The 27,160-nt window shown below is 42.6% G+C and overlaps 1 protein-coding gene across 4 annotated transcripts in view; it reads right to left on the bottom strand.

The window, feature by feature from the left end:
- Window positions 1-8,225: 8,225 nt before the first annotated feature.
- POU2F1 (POU class 2 homeobox 1) overlaps window positions 8,226-27,160 on the bottom strand; it is a 100,843-nt gene continuing 81,908 nt past the window's right edge. For 3 of the 4 annotated variants that reach the window (XM_073668558.1, XM_073668559.1, XM_073668560.1), the window contains 3 exons: window positions 25,025-25,370; window positions 19,948-20,036; window positions 11,504-18,733 (listed from right to left, as the gene is read on the bottom strand). In XM_073668558.1, coding sequence (XP_073524659.1) covers window positions 18,429-18,733; window positions 19,948-20,036; window positions 25,025-25,370 — 740 coding nt within the window. In that variant the 3' untranslated portion in view covers window positions 11,504-18,428. Of the gene's footprint in view, window positions 8,917-11,503; window positions 18,734-19,947; window positions 20,037-25,024; window positions 25,371-27,160 lie in introns of those variants that run through there. The other variant, XR_012305053.1, reaches the window with a different exon arrangement.

The following is a 27,160-nucleotide window of genomic DNA, read 5'->3' as shown; positions in this document are numbered from 1 at the left end:
ATGCTCCAATCTGGAGCTTAATTTGTACAGACATATTTTGACTGTTTCTGAGTAGGACTCGTCCTTCTGTTGACAATGCCCAAACCGGATTCTGGAGTTGTCGGACGGGAATCAGACATCGACTCTTCAGGGCTTTACACCAGAAACTTCCGGTTAATCCGAGGCCTTCACTTGCCACGGAGACCGTCACGGTGATCTGTGGAGAGGAAACACTAACGCCAAGGGCAGCCTCTCCTACAGGCCTAATGTCTTGGGATTCTCCAACCTTCGCTGGACAGACAGTCAGGGTGTCCCAAACAACCAAAGCGGGACCGCAATCCGATTTTGTGACCGAGTTCCGGCCTCTGCTTTGCCTGACGAACATGGTCATCCTTCATGGATTCTGTGTGGGTAGCTGCCTCTACAGGCTGGGGAACAGGAGGTCTTTGGGAGGACAGAACCTGGCGTGACGGTTTACCTCTATGCCTTGCACGTCTGGACTGCTTCTTGAGGTTGGGAAGAGAAGTATTCTGTGGAGCATTGTCATCCTGTGTGAATTCTGTGTGGGCAGCAGTCTCTTCAGGCTGGAGAGCTGGTGGGCTACCTACACGCATCACCCATCGGGACTGCTCCAGGATATTGGGAACGGGAGCTTTAGCAGAAGCTTCAGGGTTAAGGTCATCAAAGACCATTAGAAAGGCCACCAGGAATCCTGCAGGTCAGAGACGATAGGATCCCATGCTTCCCATAGGAGGGTGATCCAATTCAAGGCATCACCCGCTAAGTAGGACATCATGAATGCTACTTTAACCCAATCAGTGGGAAAATAGTGAGCATAGAATTTGAAATGCAGCATACATTGCTCCACAAACGCACGGCTTTGTTTTGGATCCCCATAGTACCGTGGTGGATCCGCAGGAACGAGTGCTGATAGCTCCATTTGGACTAGTGCATAAATCAACTGGACCTCAGCTTGAGAAAATTTTTTTCCTTGGTGCACGTATTCGCCAGAAAAGAATTCAAATGTCTCTGAGAGCGAAGGGCCGTGGGGCTCAACGTGGACCATGGCCTGAGCAAACTGTTACGCTCGCGCCCAGACTGACTGGCGTGATTAGCGATCCCACTGAACCATGAACCAAGGAGTGCCCGGAGGGGTGTAACAAAGTATCAACCCAATCCGACCAAGGTCGCATGTCGGCTCAGTCGACTCCGTGAACCAGGGAGGAACAGAGCAGAGGGACCAGGTGCTACTCCAGGTCAGACCCCGGTCACAGCTGTTGACCCACACCGGGGAATGCAGGAACAGGCAGGTTAGACTGGCATATAGACAGGTGGGTACTGGCAGTCACGGCTGGTATGCAGACAGGTGGGTACTGGCAGGCACGGCTGGTATGCAGACAGGTGGGTATTGGCAGGCACGGCTGGTATGCAGACAGGCGGGTACTGGCAGGTAGGAATGCAGGCAGGATAGGGACCAGTACAGACTGGGATACTGGAACGGAGCCGCAGGTGCAGTAGACAAGCAGAGCAAAACCCGCAGGTGCGGTAGACAAGCAGAGCAGAGCAAAACCCGCAGGTGCGGTGAACAAGCAGAGCAGAGCAAAACCCGCAGGTGCGGTAGACAAGCAGAGCAGAGCAAAACCCGCAGGTGCGGTAGACAAGCAGAGCAGAGCAAAACCTGCAGGTGCGGTGAACAAGCAGAGCAGAGCAAATCCGCAGGTGCGGTGAACAAGCAGAGGAGAGCAAAACCACCGGTGCGGTGAAGAAGCAGAGCAGAGCGAAACCGCAGGTGCGGTGAACAAGCAGAGCAGAGCAAAACTGCAGGTGCGGTGAACAAGCAGAACCAGATACACATAAGGTACTTACAATGAAGTAGAGAGTGTACACAAAACTCACAAACAGAAGTTCAGAGACAACAAGTTGGAGTTAGGTGTAGGTTCAGACACTGCAGGAAAAGGGAAGGTTCGAACATAGAGAGAAACAGGTAACGGGCTAGGACAAATTTCAGACACGAACTGAACCAGGAACAAGATACAAGAACAAGCCTGGGAACTCAGCCCCCAGGGTGGCGGAGACAGACTAGAAGTCACAGATACAGGTAATACGCCTGGGTATACAGTCCCCAGGGGCGGAAACAGACAAGATACAGGACAGGACCTGGCAACTCAGTTGCACAGAACACACTGAATAAAAGTGTTGCTCAGGCACCCCCTACTGGGTGGAGGGGGTTTAAGTATCCAGTGACTCAAAGCAATAGGCTGGGGAGGCATTAGGGGTGCGCACACAGTAACTATAAGAATCAGGCAGTAGCCGCGCCGCCGCCCTAAGCAATCAGACAAGAGACACAGCAGGTACTGGAGCAAAGTGTGCAGCCTGGGTTGATAGGTAAGATGGCGGTCTTGCATGGAGGGAGGTGGTAAGCCATGCCAGCACGCCGCCAGGGATGTTACATGGAGGAAAAGAAATGGTGCCTATGACCCAAAGAACACCGTCCCCACTGTAAAGCATGGAGGAGGAAACATGTTTTGGGGGTGTTTCTCTGCTAAAGCCACAGGACTACTTCACCGAATCAATGGGAGAATGGATGGAGCCATGTACTGTAAAATCCTGAGTGACAACCTCCTTCCCGCCACCAGGACATTAAAAATGGGTCGTGGCTGGGTCTACCCAAAACATACAGCCAAGGCAACAAAGGAGTGTCTCAAAAAGAAGCACGTAAGGTCATGGAGCGGCCTAGCCAGTCTCCAGACCTTAATCTCATAGAAAACCTAAGGAGGGAGTTGAAGCTCCGAGTTGCCAAGCGACAGCCTCAAAATCTTAATGATTTAGAGATGATCTGCAAAGAGGAGTGGACCAAAACTCCTCCTGACACGTGCGCAACCCTCATCATCAAAAAATGTCTGACTGCTGCGCTTGCCAACAAGGGTTTTGCCACCAAAGTATTAAGTGTTGCTTGCCAGAGGGATCAAATCCTTATTTCTCACTGCAAAATGCAAATAAATTCATCTAATTTATACAATGTTATTTTCTTGATTTTTTTTGGATATTCTATCTCTCAATGTTAAAATTAACCTACCCTTAAATTATAGACTGTTCATGTCTTTGTTAGTGGGCAAACTTACAAAAACAGCAAGGGATCAAATACTTATTTCCTTCACTGTATATAAAGAAACTGGTGGCAGCTCTACCAGGCCGACAAGGTTCTGCTTCACTGGAGCTAGTGAAGGGGCCTATCAGCCTGTCAGGGGTGTGAGCGAGTGTGGTGCCACGTCAGTGACTGAGTGGGCCACCTCTTCTCACTCCCGGTGCCTTCCTGTACCTGTGTGGACAGGGGGTGTCTGTGTAGAACTGTACCAATCTAACCTTACGCATCCCAGAGCGGTGCGGAACGTCACGTTGGTGCAAAGGGCAGATCCGTATCACGTGATCCGTCTGACGTAATTTTGATGTTAGGCGATTGGCGAGGTGTGGATCCGTCAGAAGAGGTTCAGCGGTGCGATTCTGCGGGGTCTCTCTGCTGCCATTCTTTACAGTGGTGGAGGTGGTGGGATTCTGTGGGATCTCTCTGGTGCCATTCATCACAAGTGGTGGCAGCAGTGGGAATCTGCGGGATCTGCTGCGGCGGTAGCTTCTCCCGCTCTGCCACCCTCTCAAACACAGTCAGAAATGCCTCCATATCGTGGCCCGGGGTGATTTTTTGCATGGCTCGGCTTACCACTTTCCGGACGTACAAGTCATCACCTGGAGTTGGGAGAGGAGCTGTCGGCCTCCCACGAACCGCCTCTGCGAGCAATTCCATCTGCTGCTGTCGGAGCTGGTCTTGTTGGTGCTGCTGCTGTTGGTGGATCTGTTTCAATAGCATCTTGCTTGTTTCCTGCTGGGCTAGCACAAGATGCTTGATCAGGTCCTCTATACCAGGGTTCCCCAACTCCAGTCCTCAAGGCCCACCAACAGGTCATGTTTTCAGGATTTCCTTAGTATTGCACAGGTGATGGAATTATCACCTGTGTAATACTAAGGAAATCCTGAAAACATGACCTGTTGGTGGGCCTTGAGGACTGGAGTTGGGGAACCCTGCTCTATACCGTCTTCGTTTCCTGGCAATATGGCCACCTTTACCCAGAACATGCGGTTTGTCCTCAGCCGCTACATGTGGCTTCTGGGAGATCTAGCCCGCATTCTCCACCACCTGTGGTAGAGACCGCGTACCTTTGGCTACCTCCGTGTGCAGCTGAGTAAGCGATCTAAGTCTCTGCTTGGTTTATTGGTATGCGGCATAAACCAGTTCAGAGTTAGCAAAAACAAACATAGCCTTTCAGGCCTACGGAAAAACAAAACATAATATACAGCATTTGCAGATTGTAAGCCCACAAGGGCAGGGTCCTCTTCCCTCTGTGTCAGTCTATCATTGTTAGTTTGTTTACTGTAAGTGATATCTGTATCTGGTATGTAACCCCTTCTTATGTACAGCGCCATGGAATCAATGGCGCTATATAAATAAATAATAATTATACAGCACAGTCCGTGTTGTTGCGGGGATCTGCCCACTCCGGAGAACAACTATACAGTGGTTCAACTTTTTCCTTCTCGGGACACAAACACGGGAATTCCTCTTTCCAGTCCTACTGAACACTGAATGCCTCAACAGGCCGAGTATTTAAACCCCAGATCACACCCTGGGGTGGAGATATGGTGAATGACCTCCCACTCGCTCTATAGTTTTTCATAAACAAAACCTGACCCATTTAAATATGGCTGATTAACCCTCTCAGCACATACCGTGCAGGAGAAGACTTCCAGGTTTCACATCACTGAAACTAATAGCCTCAGTGAAACATATCTCCCCTCCAGCACTCTGCCAGTGACTTTGTCACAATATATTATATACATATACAGTACAGACCAAAAGTTTGGACACACCTTTTCATTTAAAGATTTTTCTGTATTTTCATGACTATGAAAATTGTACATTCACACTGAAGGCATCAAAACTATGAATTAACACATGTGGAATTATATACTTAACAAAAAAGTGTGAAACATCTGAAAATATGTCTTATATTCTAGGTTCTTCAAAGTAGCCACCTTTTTGCTTTGATGACTGCTTTGCACACTCTTGGCATTCTCTTGATGAACTTCAAGAGGTAGTCACCGGAAATGGTCTTCCAACAATCTTGAAGGAGTTCCCAGAGATGCTTAGCACTTGTTGGCCCTTTTGCCTTCACTCTGCAGTCCAGCTCACCCCAAACCATCTCGATTGGGTTCAGGTCTGGTGACTGTGGAGGCCAGGTCATCTGGCGTAGCACCCCATCACTCTCCTTCTTGGTCAGATAGCCCTTACACAGCCTGGAGGTGTGTTTGGGGTCATTGTCCTGTTGAAAAATAAATGATGGTCCAACTAAACGCAAACCGGATAGAATAGCATGCCGCTGCAAGATGCTGTGGTAGCCATGCTGGTTCAGTATGCCTTCCATTTTGAATAAATCCCCAACAGTGTCACCAGCAAAGCCCCCCCACACCATCACACCTCCTCCTCCATGCTTCACGGTGGGAACCAGGCATGTAGAGTCCATCCGTTCACCTTTTCTGCGTCGCACAAAGACACGGTGGTTGGAACCAAAGATCTCAAATTTGGACTCATCAGACCAAAGCGCAGATTTCCAGTGGTCTAATGTCCATTCCTTGTGTTCTTTAGCCCAAACAAGTCTCTTCTGCTTGTTGCCTGTCCTTAGCAGTGGTTTCCTAGCAGCTATTTTACCATGAAGGCCTGCTGCTCAAAGTCTCCTCTTAACAGTTGTTGTAGAGATGTGTCTGCTGCTAGAACTCTGTGTGGCATTGACCTGGTCTCTAATCTGAGCTGCTGTTAACCTGCGATTTCTGAGGCTGGTGACTCGGGTAAACTTATCCTCAGAAGCAGAGGTGACTCTTGGTCTTCCTTTCCTGGGGCGGTCCTCATGTGAGCCAGTTTCTTTGTAGCACTTGATGGTTTTTGCAACTGCACTTGAGGACACTTTCAAAGTTTTCACAATTTTTCGCACTGACTGACCTTCGTTTCTTAAAGCAATGATGGCCACTCGTTTTTCTTTACTTAGAATTTGTATTATGGCAAGAAAAAAGCAGCTAACAGTCTATTCAGTAGGACTATTAGCTGTGTATCCACCTGACTTCTGCACAACACAACCGATGGTCCCAACCTCATTTATAAGGCAAGAAATCCCACTTATTAAACCTGACAGGGCACACCTGTGAAGTGAAGACCATTTCCGGTGACGCATATGCGTATTATATACACACCCCCACACCATATATAAAATTGTTCCAGACAATGAAGTATCTCTCCCAGGAAATTATTGCAATCACACATGTTTTGTTATACACGTTTTTCCTTTGTGTGTATTGCACCAACACACCAAAAAAAAAAAAAGCTGCAAATTGTACATAAAACACCAAAAAAAGGGAGAACAAAATTGTTGTCACCTTCCAAAAACGTGGATAAGCAACTTTGTTTCAAGCTCGTTCAAACTCACCTGATACAAGTAACAGGTGTGGGCAATAAGAAAATCACATCTGAAACCAGATAAAAAGTGGAGAAGTTGACTCAATTTTGCATTGTGTGTCTGTGTGTGTCACACTAAGTATGGAGAGCAGAAAGAGGAGAAGAGAACTGTATGAGGACCTGAGAACCAAAATTGTTGAAAAATATCAACAATCAGGTTATAAGTCCATTGCCAGAGATCTTGATGTTCCTTTGTCCATGATGCGCAACATAATCAAGAAGTTTACATGGCACTGTAGCCAATCTCCCTGAACTTATATGGCAGAAAAAAAAAATTGATAAAAAGTTTCAATGCAGGATAGTCCAGATGGTGGATAAGCAGCCCGAATCAAGTTCCAAAGAAACTCAAGCTGTCCTGCAGGCCAGGATGCATCAGTGTCAGTGCGAACTGTTGACATTTGAATGAAATGAAATGCCAGGGCAGGAGACCCAGGAAGACCCCACTGCTGACACAGACATAAAGCTAGACTTCAGTTTTACAAAATGTATGTGAGTAAGCGTCTTGTGGACAAATGAGACCAAGACAGAGCTGTTTAGTAAAGCACATCATTCTACTAGTTACCAAAAACAGAATGAGGCCTACAAAGAACACAGTACCTACAGTCAAATATGGCGGAGGTTCAAAGATGTTCTGAGGTTGTTCTGCTGCCTCTGGCACTGGGTGCCTTGACTGTGTGCAAGGCATCATAAAATCTGAAGATTACCAATGGATTTTGGGTCACAATGTATAGCGCCCAGTATCAGAAAGCTGGGTTTTGCATCCAAGGTCATTCCAGCAGTACAATGACCCTAAACATACTCTAAGAAGCCCCCAGAAATGAATGGAAGCAAAGCGCTGGAGAGTTCTGAAGTGGCAGCAATGAGTCCAGATCTAAATCCCATTGATCACCTGTGGAGAGATCTTGAAATTGCTGTTGGGAGAAGGAGCCTTCACATATGAGAGATCTGGAGCAGTTTGCAAAAGAAGAGTTCTAGATTCCAGCGGAGAGGTGTAAGAAGCTTGTTGATGTTTATAGGAAGCGACTGATTGCAGTCATTTAATCCAAAGGGTGTGCAATCACATATTAAGTTGAGGGTGCCAACAATTTTGTCCGGCCCATTTTGGGGGTTTGTGTGAAATTATGTCCAATTTGCATTTTATTTTTGTTTTTTTTGTGTTGTTCCAATACGCACAAAGGAAATAAACATGTGTATAACAAAACACGTGCAATTGCAATAATTTTCTAGGAGAAATGCTTCATTGTCTGGAACAATTTCAAGGGTGCCCACACATTCAGCTATGACTGATTAAAATAAAAAAAAATATATGTATTAGATACATAGATCTATATAGAATATCTATATCACATAGACATGCACACACACCCCTGGTACAGTCACTGCCAGCTCCACAATAGCAAAAGAACCACTAGCTTCCACCACCGCCGATTGGACAACCGTTACAGGTAGCGAATGGCTTCAGGGTCGCGGTTTACAGAGAAACAGGAACAGAACTATTCAATTTTATACATTTAATCCGGAAAGGTAGACCGTGTTTAAAAATATGCAAGATGGTAAAAAAATGGGAACAATACAATACAGTATATACAATTACATAAAATAAATGCCGAAAGAGAATACTAAACTTGATGTGGCGGGAATGACTTATCTTTATGGAGGGAAGCGATCAGATTAGGAAAATGGAACACCGTGAACTGTGTCTTCCAGAAAAATTAACAAATGACAGAGATCCAAACTCTGATTTTTATTGGATCAAGGTTACGCCCACATACCTCCCCCTTGGTGCGCTCATATAGGGGCAGGTTATGGGATGTGCTAGGCCTTTTGAGAATCATGAGATCCCTAACTTTCAGGATATCTTTGCCCCTGTGGGGTCCCAGGTGGGAGATATTGTCTTGTTTCCCCATCACGATTTTACCTTTCTATAAAGAAACATGGCATGGATAGCATCATCCATCTGACCGATATTTATTAAGTTGGAGGTGTACTGCCGGCCTTACGGTGATATGAGTGAATGTGTTATGTTTGTTCCTTCGTTGCGACGCCAAAAATATATCTCCCATAAATATTTGATGCAAACCCCAATATTCATCACTGACCACAGGGTCCACAAAGCCCGAGACCAGTCCTTTGAACAGAGGACGCTCTTGCCTTGGACGTGTACTTCTCCGCCTTTGAATATATGAATCCTAGACTTGTTGGTTGGTTCTCAGAGCAGATCTCTGCTGTATTTACCTGGTCACTGCAGGAGGTCCCTTCTTCAATGGATGCTCAAGTGTCAGCTCTTTTCACTTCCCCAGTTATAATTAATCTCATATGTTCAAGGTGAGGGTGACATGTCCCCTCTCCGGAGAGGTCTTCATAGATTTCATAATTTTTTTCTAAGACAGAAAGCAAGAAATAATCTCACAAAGTTAAAACACTTGAAAAATGGTTTAATGAATTTTACAACAGAAATGAACTGTACAGTTACAGTAAGTTTAATATATAAAAAAATTACAGCAGACAAATGCATGTAACACAAAAATCTACCATTTATCCCGATTCACTGTAGTCTATATGATCTTCCAAGGTTTCGGCTCACTTAAAAGCAGCCAGTTTTAGAAGAAAAAAAAAAAAAAAAAAAACTAGTTTTTTTTTATTAATTATTTTATGTCATTTTTATTTATTTTATTTTTTTTAAAGAGACAGATGCTTGTATTCTCCAACGTCATATTGGTTAGAAAGAAAAATTGTATTTATAAAAAATTTTCACAAAATTGGTCAGTTCAGCTATCTACATCATGACCGGGTTAGTGTCTGACCACTATTTTTTTCGCGATATATATATATATATATATATATATATATATATATATATATATATATATATATATATATATATATATATATATATATATATATATATATATATAATCAGTATTGATGAAAAAGCAACATAAATATGGGGCCAAAGGATAGTTCAGACCAATCAGTAGATCTCCCAAAAAAGTTTGGCAAAAACATTTAGAGCTTAAAAAAAAAAAAAAAAAAAAAAAAAAAAAAAAAAAAATCAGTGAAAGACGCCTGCTTTTCGAATGGCAGGGTATAAATAAACCATGAGAAAAAGTCAAAAAGAACAAGTCCACGCTTAAAATAAGGACGGCAAAGAAAAAAAAAAAAAAAAACATAAAAAAGTCTCTTTAAAAAAAAATAAAAAAAAATAATTCCGAAGATGGATACTGTTATCGGTGTAAGATGCAACCAGAAGCAGGTACATCGATGACGTGTTCTTCTCGTTGAATAATTATGTACACGTTTAGAACTTTCTGTATTTTTTTTTATTATTTTTTTCCTTTAATATGAACACCTAGGCAGTGAAAACTGTTATGTTAATACATACACAGACACACCCAAAACATACAAAAATACTATTATCTCAAACTACTAAGAGTAAGACGGTCAGTTAATCTCCATGCTATGACTTCTTAAGAGCATTACACTGAAACAAACGAGAATTCAACAACAACTGATTTTTTTTTTTTATGATTTTAGGTTTTTTTTTTTGTCTTTTTTTAATTTTTATTTTTTTAATATCCCAGAAATATATCAAAATATACATCTAAGCTTTGGAATTACTGAGGTTAGACTAATGCAAGTGCTGGGTCATAGTACTTAAATACACAAGTCTAAGGTTCTGCGGGAAAGAAATCATCTTTGGTATCTGCATCAGGCTAATATTATTATTATTATTAACATTTGGATTTTTTTTATTTTTTTATTTCGCTTTGGGATAGAGCTTGTATGACCCTACGACCAAACACCCCATAATCAACTGAGAATAAAAACATCCATATAAAAAAAGTTCCTTCATTTGCGATTCCCCTCCCCCCCTCCAAAAAAAAAAAAAAAAAAAAGGTTCTTTTTTTATTCTTTAAAAAGTCACAGGCATCTACCTAGCGCCTAGCACAAAAAAAAAACAAAAGCAAAAATATTAAGGGATACAATGCATAGTTGCACGTGGTGCCGAGAATAAAGCAAAAGTGAAAAAAAGGACAAAGCTTTGTGATCGAGATGTTCAGTCTTTCTCGCAGGACAAAAATAATTTCTAGCAGTCGTAGAAGACAATTGTATATAACAAAAAAAAAAAGCCCACAGAAGATAAAAACGAGGAGGAAGAAGAAGAGGAAGAAGCAGAGGAAGAGGAAGAAGCAGAGGAAGAAGAAGAAGAAGAGGAAGAAGAAGAAGAAGAGGAAGAAGAAGAAGAAGAGGAAGAAGAAGAAGAAGAGGAAGAAGAAGAAGAAGAGGAAGAAGAAGAAGACGAAGCAGAGGAAGAAGCAGAGGAAGAAGAAGTAGTAGTAGTGCACCTCAGCGTGTATCAGTCAACCACAGCCCATGACGGGTTAGACCAAACAGGCTGGAGGAGCCTTGGCATATGCATTGCTCTTTTTGGGATCCAAGACGCTCCAGCCCCGGAAGGTTGAACAAACCCAATCAGAGCAGCCAATAATGTACCGGCTTTATCTTCGGTTCGCGGGGTTTTCTGCCGGAGAACGTTCGGATTTAGGAGGACAAAGTACCAGGAGTTTTGCCAGACAACACCAGATGGTTGAAGACTACGGGCAAGACTAAAAACTATTCAACCAAGAGTCTTAGTGCTTTGTATTCCATATCCAAGTTTTTAACAGTCTCCAAAAAAAAAAAAAAAAAATTGCTCCCCCGGAACTGAAAGTGTTATTTTTCCAACAGTTTTTCTTTTTGGTATTTTGGTTTGTTTTGAGTTCATACAATCATAAGAGAAATCTTTGGTTTGGCTGAAAAATATTGAAAAACAGTTAGCAAAACAAGACAAAGAAACAGACCCTCTGGAGTTTAAGAGCAGCACAGTGACGTGGCGAGAAAAACAAGAGGGGTACGGGAATTGCTACATTCTCGTGACTCCTAACCACCGGATGTTTAGACGAGATTGTCCACAAACCCCCCCCCCCCCCCCAAAAAAAAAACGCTTTGCATTTTTTCACCCTATTTTTTTCTTTTTGGTTAAGCTTGAGAAATAAACCAGTGTGAGTAAGAACATAAAGAACCATGGTTTTGTCTAGTCTCGATGAAATGGAACCAAAGTAAACCGTGACGACGAGTCTTGCGCAGATCTTGTTTGCATCAACCGTTTGGTAAGAAAAAGGCAACAGAACTTCTCCGCCAAACTCTACACATCCCCCTCGTCTACCGAGAAAGGACAAGATTTGGTCATTTCCTTAAAACACGTCATAGGCTTTGGAACCGCGTTCCGTCACCGTCTCCCCAACCCGGTAACGTTACCGGTCACGTCTTGCTACAAGCCAAAAAGGTCAATTATACACACAGCGCATCGTTGGCAACTCTGTAGGGTTTCTAGACAAAAAACATTCAGTCACAAAGTTCTATAATGAGGTATACAACAGCCCCTGTACCTATAATAACGAGGACCCCCAAGACGATTCAACTAGGCTTTGCTACTGAAAGAAGGAAAGGGAAAAAAAAAAAAAAAAAAGCTTTTTTTTTTCTTTTGCAAATTTACAATGACATTTTCGGTCATGTGATTCTTTTTAAATGGGACAAACATACAAAAAGGTCGGAAACAGGAAAAAAAACAAACAAAAAAAAACATGAAAAGGAAACAATGTGAAAAACTAAAAAAAAGTCATCAACATATTAAGGGAGACAACTGTATAAAAATAAAAAAAAATAAAAAAAAAAAAAAGGAGAAAAAAACAAAAAATGACTGGCCGTGCAAATTTTTATTTCTTTTTTTCCTTCCCTTCTTTTTACATTTTATGAACACTATGTTTCCCCATAACCTCTTGACATTAGTTCCTTGGTAGGTGCTCAGAATTCATTAGAAATCATAGTCACACACATACGTATCGAGCTCTTCATCAAGTCAAACATGAATTAATACCACTTACAGCACGTTTGCAAAGCAAACATGTTAATAAAGCTTTTACGTGAATAGAAAAACAAAATATAAAACAAAGAAAAATCTAAAAAAAAAAAAAAAAATTTCCTTTCTAAATCAGTCTTTTTTTTTTCTTTTAAAATGGTCATTTATCTGCTTATTATGTTGCTGCTGGCGGTAAAAATTGCCAACTAAATGCTATGTGCCAACCAAGACTCAAGTACTGGAGCAAAGATCCCTCCCTTCTCTCTCGGACAATTACTCAATAAATATTTGTCTATGCAAAAAAAAAAAAACAACAAATAAAATAAAAAACAAAAAGACTGTCGGAGAGTTTTTTGTTTTTTTCAAAAAGTTTATGCAGCAAAATAAAAAGACAAAACAAACCTCTATTAGATCTATAGCTTCAGTTGTTAGGTAGCCCTACAATTGGAAATTTGGTCTTAAGCGTTTTTTTTTTTTTTATACCAAGAGCAACAGACACAACAATAATTAAAAGAACGATAGAAAAATAAAATAAAAGTGTAAAAAAAAATTAAAAATAAAAAAAACAAAAAAAAGACATTACGCACAGGAATAATTACACAATCTTTGGAATTGCAGTTCCTGAAGGAAATCTTGACGGTTTGGAAACAACACGGTTAGGATATAAAGACTCTTGACTTGCACACATCTTTGCAGTATTTCAGTGTATTGAGGCAATGGCGGTCTACCGAAGACCAAACCCTCGATCATAACCCACCGACAAGTGGTCACTTTATTTTTTGGTAATATATAAGCCCCTTACATATATTCACAACTGGCCGTTTCGGAAGGTCTTCGGCTCTACTGGCAGAAGCAAGACCCAACACTGGCCCGAGGGTCGGCAAGTAGACACGTGTCCCGGAGAGACGCGTTTACCTCCGTACCTCCAGACGTATACATTACACACTCACGATACAAAACACAATACAAACACCGGCCCGTAGAAGGACTCTGTATCTCACAGTTTTTGGATTCTTGGCGACGTAAAGGTCAGGTGCAAAGAGGAGAACTGGGCTAACTTCCCTTCAGCCTTTTTTTTTTTTCTAGTACTTTTTGGTAAAGGTAGGCTTAGTAGCCATACAATTATACAAAAGGAAGTCTCGTCATTCCCCATTACGAATCTTCAACCCTCTGCTCTCGAAACATATCGGCTTAGGACTACACATGGGGTAGGGGGATAAAATAAAACAAGGAACCTCTTGGATTGTTTGCTTTCCCAGGTAGACTATACGATGCATCACCTATACTTTCCACAAAAAAAAAAAAATCCTCCCGGAAGGGTAGGTAGGTCAAGAAGGAAAATCAACGAGGAAGGGGGGGGACGGGTAGGAGCTAATGGGCTCCCCTGACCACCACCAGACATACCCCTATCGCCTTAAGAGCATTGCATTGCACAGAGCTGACGGCTGGATCGGACAAAGCTTTGGCAAAACATCTGTATAAAATATAATCCTCCTAGATCATAGTTCTGGTTCCCTAAACCCAAACAAGTCCACTTGTATATATTCTGTAAAACAAAATTAAAAAAAAAATACACAAATGGGAAAAAGGAAATCCAAAACAAAGTTAGATGTAATGTTCTTCAATGAAACTTATATTATAATTATTTATTTCTCCACAATTTCTGAGCCAGTTTTCGTCAACGCCGAGATGATTTGAGGTATTTTTTTTATTAGGAGGCCAGAACACTGTCTGGACAATGCAGGAGCTGCCATGAGAACGAAGAGTATAGGATGTGTAAAAGGAATAACTTAAAATGCGATGGGAGTACAGAGTAGATTTTGTTTTCGGGGATGGAAGGGAAAGTCATTGTAGTCCCCACTGGCACAATCTTTCATTTTCGATAAGAATTTTTGGAATAAATCTTGACCCAACGGTCTACGATAGGTAAACAGTCTATGCTTTCTGCTGAGCCCAAAGTGGATGACTCTACTCACTGACAGTGCATTAGGCTTTGTCCAAGCCTTTAAAATTAGAGCTCAAGTCATCATAAATTAAAGATTTTCCATTTCTGCCAACTTTAAGAAATGGCCGTGTTGGCAAATGGGCATCCTCAAAACTGAACCCCTCAAATAAGTAATTGTTGGCAATCACAGAGTTGGGCTGACGTCTACAAAAAAAAGGATTCACATGGAGAGTTGTTAAACCTTTGGTTAATAATGTCTTACAATAGAGAGGGACGCAGGTTGAAGAACATAGAGGTCCTTTCACTGATAAGGTACATTGACATTTCTAAAGACCTGTTTGCAGGGTAAACTGCAATGCTAAATTACTATAATTGCTCTGGCTGGAGACCATGGCCTTCTAAAGTTCCTGAGAACTTTTAAAAGCCTGCCAGTAGATCCAATAACACTGGAGTTATTTCTCTTTAGTGGCTCTGGCTTGAGACCATGGCAGTTCCTCTAAACTAAGTTCCAGAAAAATGTCCAAAACCCAATCAAACTGGGGTTATTTTATGTTAATGGCCTTGGCTTGAGACCATGGCGGTCCCTCAAAACTAAAGTTTAGAAGAAGCTCTAAAACCCAAATCATACAATAAATAAACTTGTTATAAAGATTCTGATTGTAAACCATGGTGATCACATTGCATCTAAGAGTCATCTCCAAAACCCTTTATGAGGGCCCAACTTCACTGCTGTTATATTTGCCCTGGCTAGAGAGAATGGAGATCCCTTATCAGCTGGGGTTAAGGAGAACTTCTAAGACCCTGCCAGCAGATCCCATCACATTGGTGTCATTTTACCTTAGTTGCCCTGGCTACAGGCCAAGGCAGTGCCACATCAACTAAGGTTCAGAAGAATCTCCAAAACCCAAATCACACTATAATCTTTTATAAAGCATCATGACCATCTCCAAGACAATTCCATAGACCCAAATACATTGTTTTTTTGTAAACCATGGCTACCCTGGCTGGAGAGCATGGTGGTCCCTAGGAAACTAAAGGTTAAGGAGAATTTTTTGATTTAAATTTAGTGGCCCCAGTTTGAGACCATAGCGGTCCCTCCACAGCTAAGGTTTAGGAAACATCTCCTAAATCCAATCACACTGCCATTTTTTTCCTATTGATGCCCTGACTGGAGACCATAAAGGTTCCTCAGTATAAAAGATTAAAAAAAAACTTTTCAGGCATCCAAAGAGCATTGATAATGCTTGAAGGGGGAAGTACACAAAATCATAGCTTCTCCTTTTACATCCGTTGTACCAAGTCTACCCGGATAATGAAAAGACGATGTTACCAGTGGGGATTACAAAACTTCTAGGAAATGTGGAGGAACAGAGGGGTTGAAACTATATTCTGATATTTACACATGGAAAAACCCAATAAAATTAGAGTTTGCCTTAAACATTACCAAAAATGAATGAGAAAAAAAATATTACAGAAAGCAGCAACATTTATAAAATAAAACCCCCCACCAAAATAACCAAACAAAACTGAAATAAAAATTGTCAGTAGCATCTATCTCGTCTCTCACTGCCTCTGAACTGCACTTACACAAAACTAGTCCATTAGTACAGCAGCTTGCTAGAAATTGACTTTGGTTCAAGCTTGGTTAACCATCCTCTATTGCAAAAAGAGGCAAAGCGCCACACACACAGGCGCGCTTGGCTTTTCTTCAGCATCGGAGGGGTTAAAATATATATTCAACAACTTAAAAAAAAAAATATACAAAAACATATATACACACACAAACACACAAGGCTGAATGAAACGGGTTAGTTGACTGCTTGCAGTTCACTAGTTTATCACGTTAGAGATGGGGGGAAAAAAAACTATTTTAGGAATTACAGGCAAAAAAAAAAAAAAAAAAAAAAAAACAAGCAAAAAATTAGTAATAAAAATATGGAGTTGAGGGAAGTTTTCCGCTCTATTTAGGATTTTCCCAACAACTTAGTGCACCGGGGATGTCCAACACACAGAAGGGACACATGACCATCGTTTACAAGGACGCGGCTAAAAATCAGGCAGAAGACGACGCAGCCGAAAGGCGTAGTGTGAACTGCAGGGCAGTGATCCAATCTGCGTGATCATTCATTCAAAATTTTTGGTTTCCTTAGATCAGTAAATTAACAAAAAAAAAAAAAAACCCCAGAATGTACAACTTCCAGTCTTGCAGAGCGAGTAGAAGACGCTCGACCCATACTCGCCGCTGCGAGCACCTGGTCCTAAACTTACTGACGTTTCTGCTGAGCGGACTCAATCACCGAGACACCAGGCCCTTATGATGTGTGCAAAGAGGCTCCACTCCCTCCCGGAACAACAATGCCGCGCACAATCAGCCGCGCGACCTTTGTCACTCCAGCTGCTGCCTTGAATAAAAACTCCCGCCATCCCCTGCAACAAAAAGGAGCCTCAAGGTTGTGACGTCTGCTCTCTGTAGTGTAAAATCCGATTAGAAAAGATTCGTAACGGCTCATGTGTTTACAACATTTTATTTCTCCGGTCCGGCAACCTTTACTGCATAGCAGAGCTGATTAGGTGTTGCATAGGCCTGTAGCTATATCGTATAGCGCCCAAAAGGGGAATCAAAAATTTAGCCCTGCTACATCTGTACTCTTGCAACTCACGAAAACAGATGTAACAGACATGACGGCATTCATTAATGGGGCCAGATATCCTCAGTCTGAAAAAAATCTGTTAAAAATAAAAACAGACTAATAATAAGCTGTGCTATGCAGTAGAAGATGCAGGATGGTGGCAATAAAGGGGTTTTCTCATCTTCTATCTAAAGGAGCGCACAGCTCCCCTGCCTCCTGCTGGCTGATGATTGACAGTTCAGCTCCCCTGCTTGCTGATGATTGACAGTTCAGCTCCCCTGCCTCCTGCTTGCATCAAACAGAGGCAGCTTTGTCTCTGCAACACTAAAGCTGGTTGATAGGAAAGAGCTTGTAAATGCTGAACTCTTTGCCTAGGAAACTGGGCCACAGCTGATAAGACTGCAGAGGTGGCCGGTAACTAAAGCAAAGAGCAATAAACTAAAAATCCCTCTGTTGTCGAGAATGCAGGGAATTTTTAATAAGAGGAAAATTGCAAAGTTTCTTTACCAGGACTTTGCATTTACGAAGATGAGACAACCCCTTTAAGTCACCTTCTGATCCTAACAAATATCTAGGATGAAGTCAGCCGGCCGATCATTTTGCCGACAAGATCAACAACCAGCACCGGCGTCTAGAATCTGCACAGTCCTGGGCTCGGTCACCACAGATCTGTCAGCGTGTCCGTATTGCTGTAACCCACACAATCCAAAACTATTCCAATACGTCAGAAGGGACTGGAGAAAAAAAAACACTTAAAAATCAGGGACATAGAAAAACAATAAAACTAAAACAAAAAGCATTAGTAATACAGGCCTGCCTAAATTGTACCAGTTACGAAAAGGAACCCCCAACATTTCGATATGACTATAAACACCTTGCATGACATAAAGGTCTGTACAACAGACCGATACAAAAATGATAATTACAAAAAAAAAACAAAAAAACACAATAATAAAAAGTAGATTCCGACTAAAGCAAATTCCCCTTCCAATATCGGATTTTTCTTATTTTTTTTTTTTTTTCTTTTAATCCGTTTTAAAACAACCAACCTTAACTTGTCCATGAGACTGCTGGAAATGAGAAGTAGTCCTTTCACGTTTTGTGATTTTTTTTTTTTTTTCCTTTTTTTTTTTTAACGTTTGTGATTTTTTTTTGGATTTTTTTTTTTTTTCCCTTTTTTACATTTTTGGTTAGAAAGTTCTCTTCTGATCAGTGGTTATCCTGAAAAGAGAGTGTTTATTACAAAATTAGGCAAATCGTCCATCTGGTTATTTGTTCTTGACGTCGTCTTTTTTTTTTTTCCCCATCCGGCCCCTCCTTCTCATTTCACGTACGCAGCTCTCCCGCGCTTGTCTGAGAGAGAACGCCGTAATTTGCATGGGTTAGTCGATCACGATCAGAAAATCCTTTTGCCTCGGCTCACTGTGCTTTGGAGCCTGAAGTGGTGGTGGAAGCTGGTCCGCTGGCAGTGGCCACTGTAAAGAGAGAGTTCTGGATGGAGTCGATGGAGGAGGTGGCTGCGTGAAGGCTTGTGATGGGCGTCGCTGCCCCTCCGGCGGCTGCAGACACCAAGCTGACCGGGCTGCTGGTGAGCAGAGACAGGTTCTGAGGGTTGAGGAACAAGGGTGCAGTCACAATGTTAGGAGTTCCTCCTGCGTTGGCAAAAACAAAGTTTCCAGAAGCATCCAGTGATGTTATTGGAAGAGATCCACCGGATGCCAAAGCTGGTGACGAAAAAACAAAGCAATGAATCAATAAAAACCTAATAAGGGAGCGACACCTGCCCAACAAGAACGCAGTGAATGCATGCTGTCCATTTAGAAGCAAAGACCAGGAAGCACAGCTAGAGAGTCAGTGTGGAAAGGAAACTTTATAATTTTTTTTTTTTTTTTTTTTAGAAATTGGACCCAAATCATATTTGTATATATTGAATAATTTTCTAAGCATGCGCTAATCTGGTCAAAAATCACTGTGAAAGGGGAGGGGGGAGGTGAGCTGTGATTTCACCTATTGTGAATGGTAGATCCTGTGTTATCTACTATATATAGAGGTGTTATCAGTCATTGTACAGGAGGAGGAGGCGAGCTGTGACATCACCTATTGTGAATGGCAGATCCTGTGTTATCTACTGTATATAGAGGTGTTATCAGTCATTGTACAGGAGGAGGAGGCGAGCTTTAATCCCTTTAAACCAAATCTTCAACATTTACCTTCCACAATCCTGTGCCATTGTTCGGATATTTTTAAAATGGGTTTTCCTGATCCCGAACGCCACATCCACTGCATGGGTAAAGTGATTAAATTGTGCTTCCGGCAGCCACCACTAGGGGGAGCTTAAGAGATTACTGCATACTGTGTGACTATGGAGTTGAATGTATCACCAGTATGCAGTAATAAGCTCCCCCTAGTGGTGACTGGAGGAAATTGTACCTTTTAGCTCCTGCTCTATGCAGAAGACGAGACTTGGAGCTCTGCATCAGATCCGTGACAGTTTATTGCTATGAAGATCTTATGAAATTGATTGGTGCAGAATGTCAGACCCGTACGTGTAAATTATATATATATATATATATTAAAATTATATACACACACGTAACAAAATGAAGCTCAGAGAAGACGCTGCTGGAATAAACATTTGCACTGGTTGCTAGGCACATGCTGCCTGACAACCGGAATTAGAATGTTGGAACTTCTAGGCAGTGTATCCATAGCAACCTGTCATTTCTCCAATAGTTCTGTTCTGACAAAGGATATGCAAAGACTGAAAGGTCTTGTTAGGGTGACCTCCCCAATTACTCAAATATGCACTAAAGGGACATATAGAAATACAATAAAGGTCCATTATTAGAAGTATAGCGGGTGCCTAATCCCGGCTATTCATGGACTTCCATACAGAAACACGTCTTCAGGATGAAGAGATAAGCGTTGCCCGACTGACCTTGTATTGTTGCCAGCGTGCTGTTACTCATCAGCGCCGGGCTGATCGCGCTGCCCAGTGTCCCCGGATTGAGACTGAATAAGGCGCCTCTGCGAAGAAAAAAGATACAAAACCACCACATCACTCATACAAAAAGGAGGACAAAGCAACCCCCCCCCCCCGATCCCAGCACAAAGGGAGCGTGTCCGGCATGTTGTGCACGCGTCATACGTGCGGCAGAGAGCAAAAGCCATATGTTCAGACATTGCAGGATAGGAAGTCGCCCCGGGGTCACGCTCACCGCGGCCCATTGTCTAAGCAAACGTTAAGTATGGGAGTCAGAACTGTTCTGCAGATATAGAGGCCTATGGTAAATGGGTGGTCGCACCAGGAAGTGCGTAAATAAGCGGCGTAAGAAAAGATTTACCAGCTGATATTTTGGGGGAAAACAGCCAAAACCTGAAAGTGAAACAAATGTGAGTTCATTGTGAAGGGAGGAGGAGGTGGTGAGCTGTGACATCACCTATTGTGAATGGTGGATCCTGTGTTTTCTACTGTATATGGAGTCATTGTACAGGAGGGAGACGAGGTGAGCTGTGATATCACCCATTGGGAATGGTGGATCCTGTATTATCTGTGCATAGAATTAGGCCTAGTGATCAGTGGGAAAATTGAAAACTTCAGATTTTATTTTATTTAGGTAGTGTAAGAAGGCATCAGGAAAAGTGGTGGAGAGCATTTATGTATCACCAAGGTGGCTGGCCTCGGTGATAAAATTCCCGGGAAGTCTGTACCAGTAACACTAAGTTAATGAGTAATTTGCTTAACTGGATTCCGGGTCCGGGATTTAGAAGTGACTAGAGAGTCTAGGTGGGAATGGCAGCTCCCATATTCCAGCCCAGGCTTTACAGGCCTGTTAAAAGGCAGCGGAGTCAGCTCAGAAGGTGAATTGTGTTTGCTGGGGAGAACATTTAAACCTGCTGGAGCTCCTACTGCGTGTGGCACCGGGAGTGGTAGGGCCGCACGTGTACTTCTTTCTGCTGTGCCTGAAAAGAGGACTGTTTGGGTTATACCTTGTTGCGCTGGAGAAAGCTATTTCAGAGACCTGTGCTAAAATCCTACAATAGTAATGAGGAAAATGTAAAAATACATCACTGTGTGTGATAGAGATTAAATATTATATATATATATATATATATATATATATATCTCTCAAAAATTAAAGGGAACACTGAAATAACCCATCCTAGATCTGAATGAATGAAATCTTCTCATTGAATACTTTGTTCTGTACAAAGTTGAATGTGCTGACAACAAAATCACACAAAAATCATCAATGGAAATCACATTTATTAACCAATGGAAGCCTGGATTTGGAGTCACCCCCAAAATTAAATAGGAAAAACACACTACAGGCTGATCCAACTTTGATGTAATGTCCTTAAAACAAGTCAAAATGAGGCTCAGTATTGTGTGTGGCCTCCACGTGCCTGTATGACCTCCCTACAACGCCTGGGCATGCTCCTGATGAGGCTGAGTATTGTGTGTGGCCTCCACGTGCCTGTATGACCTCCCTACAACGCCTGGGCATGCTCCTGATGAGGCTGAGTATTGTGTGTGGCCTCCACGTGCCTGTATGACCTCCCTACAACGCCTGGGCATGCTCCTGATGAGGCTGAGTATTGTGTGTGGCCTCCACGTGCCTGTATGACCTCCCTACAACGCCTGGGCATGCTCCTGATGAGGTTGCGGATGGTCTCCTGTGGGATCTCCTCCCAGACCTGGACTAAAGCATCCGCCAACTCCTGGACAGTCTGTGGTGCAACGTGACGTTGGTGGATGGAGAGACATGATGTCCCAGATGTGCTTAATTGGATTCAGGTCTGGGGAACGGGCGGGCCAGTCCATAGCTTCAATGCCTTCATCTTGCAGGAACTGCTGACACACTCCAGCCACATGAGGTCTGGCATTGTCCTGCATTAGGAGGAACCCAGGGCCAACTGCACCAGCATATGGTCTCACAAGGGGTCTGAGGATCTCATCTCGATACCTAATGGCAGTCAGGCTACCACTGGCGAGCACATGGAGGGCTGTGCGGCCCTCCAAAGAAATGCCACCCCACACCATTACTGACCCACTGCTAAACCGGTCATGCTGAAGGATGTTGCAGGCAGCAGATTGCTCTCCACGGCGTCTCCAGACTCTGTCACGTCTGTCACATGTGCTCAGTGTGAACCTGCTTTCATCTGTGAAGAGCACAGGGCGCCAGTGGCGAATTTGCCAATCCTGGTGTTCTATGGCAACTGGCAAGCGTCCTGCACGGCGTTGGGCTGTGAGCACAACCCCCATCTGTGGACGTCGGGCCCTCATACCACCCTCATGGAGTCGGTTTCTAACTGTTTGTGCAGACACATGCACATTTGTGGCCTGCTGGAGGTCATTTTGCAGGGCTCTGGCAGTGCTCCTCCTTGCACAAAGGCGGAGGTAGCGGTCCTGCTGCTGGGTTGTTGCACTCGTACAGCCTCCTCCACGTCTCCTGGTATCCGCTCCATGCTCTGGACACTACGCTGACAGACACAGCTACCCTTCTTGCCACAGCTCGCACTGATGTGCCATCCTGGATGAACTGCACTACCTGAGCAACTTTTGTGGGTTGTACTGTAGACACCACCTCATGCTACTGTACCTCTAGGAGTGAGAGCAATGGCAAAATGAAAATGTGACCAAAACAGCCAAAAAGGATGAGAACAGAGAAATGGTCTGTGGTCACCACCTGCAGAACCGCTCCTTTATAGGGGGTAACTTGCTAATTGATGATCATTTCTACCAGTTGTCTGTTCCATTTGCACAACAGCAGAAGAAATTGATTCACAATCAGTGTTGCTTCATAACTGGACAGGTAGATTTCACAGAAGTGTTATTGACTTGGAGTTACATTGTGTTGTTTAAGTGTTCCCTTTATTTTTTTAAGCAGTGTATATATATATATATATATATATATACATATACATATACACACACACACAGTACAGACACACCTTCTCATTTAAAGATTTTTCTGTATTTTCATGACTATGAAAATTGTACATTCACACTGAAGGCATCAAAACTATGAATTAACACATGTGGAATTATATACTTAACAAAAAAGTGTGAAACAACTGAAAATATGTCTTATATTCTAGGTTCTTCAAAGTAGCCACCTTTTGCTTTGATGACTGCTTTGCACACTCTTGGCATTCTCTTGATGAGCTTCAAGAGGTAGTCACCGGAAATGGTTTTCACTTCACAGGTGTGCCCTGTCAGGTTTAATAAGTGGGATTTCTTGCCTTATAAATGGGGTTGGGACCATCAGTTGTGTTGTGCAGAAGTCAGGTGGATACACAGCTGATAGTCCTACTGAATAGACTGTTAGAATTTGTATTATGGCAAGAAAAAAGCAGATAAGTAAAGAAAAACGAGTGGCCATCATTACTTTAAGAAATGAAGGTCAGTCAAGGCGAAAAATTGGGAAAACTTTGAAAGTGTCCCCAAGTGCAGTTGCAAAAAACATCAAGCGCTACAAAGAAACTGGCTCACATGAGGACCGCCCCAGGAAAGGAAGACCAAGAGTCACCTCTGCTTCTGAGGATAAGTTTATCCAAGTCACCAGCCTCAGAAATCGCAGGTAACAGCAGCTCAGATTAGAGACCAGGTCAATGCCACACAGAGTTCTAGCAGCAGACACATCTCTACAACAACTGTTAAGAGGAGACTTTGTGCAGCAGGCCTTCATGGTAAAATAGCTGCTAGGAAACCACTTCTAAGGACAGGCAACAAGCAGAAGAGACTTGTTTGGGCTAAAGAACACAAGGGGTGGACATTAGACCAGTGGAAATCTGTGCTTTGGTCTGATGAGTCCAAATTTGAGATCTTTGGTTCCAACCACCGTGTCTTTGTGCGACGCAGAAAAGGTGAACGGATGGACTCTACATGCCTGGTTCCCACCGTGAAGCATGGAGGAGGAGGTGTGATGGTGTGGGGGGGCTTTGCTGGTGACACTGTTGGGGATTTATTCAAAATTGAAGGCATACTGAACCAGCATGGCTACCACAGCATCTTGCAGCGGCATGCTATTCCATCCGGTTTGCGTTTAGTTGGACCATCATTTATTTTTCAACAGGAGTATGACCCCAAACACCTCCAGGCTGTGTAAGGGCTATTTGACCAAGTAGGAGAGTGATGGGGGGCTACGCCAGATGACCTGGCCTCCACAGTCACCAGACCTGAACCCAATCGAGATGGTTTGGGGTGAGCTGGACCGCAGAGTGAAGGCAAAAGGGCCAACAAGTGCTAAGCATCTCTGGGAACTCCTTCAAGATTGTTGGAAGACCATTTCCGGTGACTACCTCTTGAAGCTCATCAAGAGAATGCCAAGAGTGTGCAAAGCAGTCATCAAAGCAAAAGGTGGCTACTTTGAAGAACCTAGAATATAAGACATATTTTCAGTTGTTTCACACTTTTTTGTTAAGTATATAATTCCACATGTGTTAATTCATAGTTTTGATGCCTTCAGTGTGAATGTACAATTTTCATAGTAATGAAAATACAGAAAAATCTTTAAACGAGAAGGTGTGTCCAAACTTTTGGTCTGTACTGTATACACACATACATACAAATATATATATATACATACATACACAAACAAAATGACTGAATATAATAAGTATTGTCCCCCCCCACCCATCTATTTAAAGGGGTCATACAAAAGTGTAGGTGTTCTATCCATATTTATCCATAACTTTCAATATACAAAAAAAAAAAAGAACTATACATATAAAATGTACGGAATAAATTAGTAAGATGACAACTAATTGTAGTAAGATCAGACAATGAATCTAGAATAAAAATAATTTAAGTGAAAAATATTTATATTACACACACAGACATTATATACATAGTATAGGATGATTAAACTATAAAGTACAATACTACTAATAAAATATAAATTACTAGCAACAGCAATGAAAATATAAAAAAAACCTCTGACATTATACAGGCAACATAGATAATATAAGTACAGCATGTAATATTACAAAAGTAAATCTATATTCCTTACCCAGCAGCAAACTGTGAGGATGCCATCAAGCCAGGGTTGAATCCGGCCGCGGCCGCCATGGCAGCTAGGCTTGCATTGGCTGGCAGCTGTGCTGCTCCTTGTAGTGCTGTGGCGGCTGCGGTGTGGAGTCCGGACGTCGTCACCACCACTGGGCAAGAACTCAATGCGGAGGTTAATGCGGTGGAGGTGGTGTGCGTCGTGCCAGTTTCGCTTGCGCTGGACGACTCTGTAGCACCAGCAGAAGCGGACGGGGAAGGACTCAGAGATGGAGACGTCAGGACAGAGGAGATTGGGGGAGCAGTAGATATCACGGTTGCGGTGTTTGCGGTGGGGGTTCCCGTTGTGCCTGGATAAAATAAATAAGAAATTTGCTACATTTACCAGATCTCTGTGTACACAGTGACTGCACCAGCAGAATAGTGAGTGCAGCTCTGGAGTATAATACAGGATGTAACTCAGGATCAGTAATGTAATGTATGTACACAGTGACTGCACCAGCAGAATAGTGAGTGCAGCTCTGGAGTATAATACAGGAGGTAACTCAGGATCAGTAATGTAATGTATGTACACAGTGACTGCACCAGTAGAATAGTGACTGCAGCTCTGGAGTATAATACAGGATGTAACTCAGGATCAGTAATGTAATGTATGTACACAGTGACTACACCAGCAGAATAGTGAGTGCAGCTCTGGAGTATAATACAGGATGTAACTCAGGATCAGTAATGTAATATATGTACACAGTGACTGCACATGCAGAATAGTGAGTGCAGCTCTGGAGTATAATACAGGATGTAACTCAGGATCAGTAATGTAATGTATGTACACAGTGACTGCACCAGCAGAATAGTGACTGCAGCTCTGGAGTATAATACAGGATGTAACTCAGGATCAGTAATGTAATATATGTACACAGTGACTACACCAGCAGAATAGTGAGTGCAGCTCTGGAGTATAATACAGGATGTAACTCAGGATCAGTAATGTAATGTATGTACACAGTGACTGCACCAGCAGAATAATGAATGCAGCTCTGGAGTATAATACAGGATGTAACTCAGGATCAGTAATGTAATATATGTACACAGTGACTACACCAGCAGAATAGTGAGTGCAGCTCTGGAGTATAATACAGGATGTAACTCAGGATCAGTAATGTAATGTATGTACACAGTGACTGCACCAGCAGAATAATGAATGCAGCTCTGGAGTATAATACAGAATGTAACCCAGGATCAGTACAGGATCAGTAATGTAATATATGTACACAGTGACTGCACATGCAGAATAGTGAGTGCAGCTCTGGAGTATAATACAGGATGTAACTCAGGATCAGTAATGTAATGTATGTACACAGTGACTGCACCAGCAGAATAGTGACTGCAGCTCTGGAGTATAATACAGGATGTAACTCAGGATCAGTAATGTAATATATGTACACAGTGACTACACCAGCAGAATAGTGAGTGCAGCTCTGGAGTATAATACAGGATGTAACTCAGGATCAGTAATGTAATGTATGTACACAGTGACTGCACCAGCAGAATAATGAATGCAGCTCTGGAGTATAATACAGAATGTAACCCAGGATCAGTACAGGATCAGTAATGTAATGTATGTGCACAGTGACTGCACCAGCAGAATAGTGAGTGCAGCTCTGGAGTATAATACAGGATGTAACTCAGGATCAGTAATGTATGTACACAGTGACTGCACCAGCAGAACAGTGACTGCAGCTCTGGAGTATAATACAGAATGTAACCCAGGATCAGTGCAGGATCAGTAATGTAATGTATGTACTCAGTGACTGCACCAGCAGAATAGTGAGTGCAGCTCTGGAGTATAATACAGGATGTAACTCAGGATCAGTAATGTATGTACACAGTGACTGCACCAGCAGAATAGTGACTGCAGCTCTGGAGTATAATACAGGATGTAACTCAGGATCAGTAATGTATGTACACAGTGACTGCACCAGCAGAATAGTGACTGCGGCTCTGGAGTATAATACAGGATGTAACTCAGGATCAGTAATGTAATGTATGTACACAGTGACTGCACCAGCAGAATAGTGACTGCAGCTCTGGAGTATAATACAGGATGTAACTCAGGATCAGTAATGTATGTACACAGTGA

The sequence above is a fragment of the Phyllobates terribilis genome, unplaced genomic scaffold (genome assembly GCF_046119375.1).
Source record: "Phyllobates terribilis strain yellow unplaced genomic scaffold, ASM4611937v1 Scaffold_2__4_contigs__length_985480577, whole genome shotgun sequence".
Taxonomy (NCBI): domain Eukaryota; kingdom Metazoa; phylum Chordata; class Amphibia; order Anura; family Dendrobatidae; genus Phyllobates; species Phyllobates terribilis.
This window is presented reverse-complemented; position numbering and strand designations above follow the sequence as displayed.